This window comes from Pterocles gutturalis, unplaced genomic scaffold (genome assembly GCF_000699245.1).
Source record: "Pterocles gutturalis isolate BGI_N339 unplaced genomic scaffold, ASM69924v1 scaffold580, whole genome shotgun sequence".
Classification (NCBI taxonomy): Eukaryota; Metazoa; Chordata; class Aves; order Pterocliformes; family Pteroclidae; genus Pterocles; species Pterocles gutturalis.
The window spans coordinates 7130-9458 of NW_010145541.1; the positions used below are offsets into that span (position 1 = coordinate 7130).

General features: G+C 59.9%; 1 protein-coding gene across 1 annotated transcript in view; it reads left to right on the forward strand.

Annotated features, from left to right (window-relative positions):
• Positions 1-2329, forward strand: part of LOC104470461 (disintegrin and metalloproteinase domain-containing protein 33-like) — a gene marked incomplete at its 3' end in the record, with an annotated part of 13784 nt that overhangs the window by 4768 nt on the left and 6687 nt on the right. Inside the window, exon 4 of the mRNA XM_010085397.1 lies at positions 1948-2023. Within this exon, the coding sequence (XP_010083699.1) occupies positions 1948-2023 (76 nt within the window). The remainder of the gene's footprint in view (positions 1-1947; positions 2024-2329) is intronic.

A 2329-nucleotide genomic window follows, 5' to 3' on the forward strand; every position in this document is an offset into this window, starting at 1 on the left:
GAAGAGCATCATCCCTGGTGGCTGTGGTGGCTCTGGTAGGACCGGAGGACCGTGAGGCATTGTGGGATGCTGAGCTCTGGATGAGGGCGCAGTGAAATGGATGAGGAGGTTGTTGGTAGCAAAAGGGAGCTGAGCACCCAGGACAATCCATGGTACTCAGGATCATCCATGGAACCCAAAAGCATTCATGGTGCCCAGGATTGTCTGTGGCATTCAGGACTGTCTGTGGCACCCAGAACCATCTGTGTCACCCAGGACTTTCTATGGCATCAAAGAGCATCCATAACACACAGGACCATCCATGGCACCCAAGACAGTTCATGGCACTCGTGGTAGCCCATGGCACTCATGATCATCCATGGCACCCGGGATAGTATGTGACATCCAAGAGCATCTGTGGCACCCACAAGAGTCCATTGCACCCAGGACCATCCATGGCACCCAGGACCACCCATGACACCCAAGACATGACACCCAGGACCGCCCATGACACCCAAGGCAGTCCATGGCACCCAAGAGCATCTATGGCCATGAGGACCATCCGTGGCACCCAAGACCATCCATGGCACCAAAGATAGTCTGTATGGCGCCAGGGGTGGTCCACAGGGAGAAGGAACATGTCCTTGCTCTTCCTTCCCTGGGACTCCTGGTCCTTGGCCAGCCCTGGAGAGGACATCCCCGTGGTCTGAGCCATGCTGGGGCTTGCTGTGCCCCCAGCTGGGGAATTGGCTCAACCCTCCCAGTTCTCCCCATTCCCCAGGCATGGCATGGAGGCTTTTGCCTCTCTGCTGTTGTCGGACAACCCATCCCTGTCCCCACCCCGCGTGGGCAGCTGGGTGCTTGTCTCGCCAGGATACCCATGGGTCCCTTTCCAGGACCCACACTGGGCTCCTGTCTCCTTTCTCCGCTGTAACTGGAGTGGCTGGGGGCAGGCACCCCCTCACAGGCGGGCTGGGAAGCCAGGAACGTGCCCACAGCGACATTTTTGGGGCCAAACCAGTTGCAAAATAGAAACCAAGAGGCGGCAGCGCTATTCTGGGGCTGGCTGCTGGGTTTATTTTCTGCTGCAGAATAAAACCCCTGGGACGCAGCCAAACCCCACACATCAAGGGCCAAACCAGCAGCAGTGGCAAACCCAGCCCTGCTTTGTCCTTCTTCGGGTGACTGAGACCCCTGTGTGCAGGGCAACTTGCTGTCCCCACAGTGGCTGCGAGCTTGCGGTGGGGCGCCCATCACTGTGGTGTCTGGGCAGGTTCAACAGCGTAGGAAACCCTCACCCTTTTCTTTTCTCTCCCACCACCCGTGGGGTCATTTCAGTCTAAATTCCCCCCCATCAGCTCCCCAGCCCCTCATGCTCACCGGTTGTGAGCTCTGCTCTAACTCTTGAGCATCGCCACCTTGGTGGCTTGGGTGAGGCAAAGTGACATGCCTGAGGACAGAGGGAGTGGCTGTGTCGGAGACCCCAAACTTCTCAGCTGAACCCCAACTGTGAGGTTGTTCCCTTCTTCTCCCAGTAGGATGCTTCCCCCTGGGGACTTTGGTTGTCCTGTGGGGGGTTTGGTCCTTACGGAGAAGCTGTCACCATGCCTGACTGCTTGTCCTCCGTGGTGACATGGTGGCCCCGAAGCCTCCAGTTGGTGTCCCCCCACCTGGGTCACCTGTCCCAGATCAGGAGGACCTCAAAGCAGGATGGGCTGAGACACAGAGGGGGATGTTGGACTGGGATTCACGTCCCTGCTGGCCATGCACTGGGGACCAGCCCTGATGCAGCGGTGACGGCCTCCCCTGCCTGAACCTCTGCAAGGCGGGGGCTGTGACAAGGGGACCATGCAGTTGGCTCAGCCCTGTGTGGCTGCCCGGGTCTGGGGACAAAGGCTCAGTGTATCCCTGCGCTGGGATGCCCGGGGAAGGGGGTCCTCACCGCTGTCCCCTCTCCTCTCTCCGCAGGCTGCTGGCACCAGGCTACACCGAGACGCACTATGGGGCAGACGGGCAGCCCGTGACAGTGACCCCCAACCACACGGTGGGTGCTGGGGGGATGAGCATAGCTCATCTCCACTTTTTGGGGTGCCTCGGTAGTTGGGATGAAGCCAAATCCCCAGCGTGCTGGGGCATGGTGTTTTTGCTGGCAGCATCCCCGGCGCCTGTTGCGGGAGGAATGCAGCGGCACGCGGCTCCTGTATCTCTTGGCTGCGATACAACACCTTGGGAAATAAACACAGGCAACGCTGAGGCTCGAGCAGCCCTCCCTTTCCCCGGCGTCCCTCCCACCGGCCATTTGTCACCTTTCCAGCACGCCGAGCCCCGGCGCGGGGCTGTCTGTGTCCTG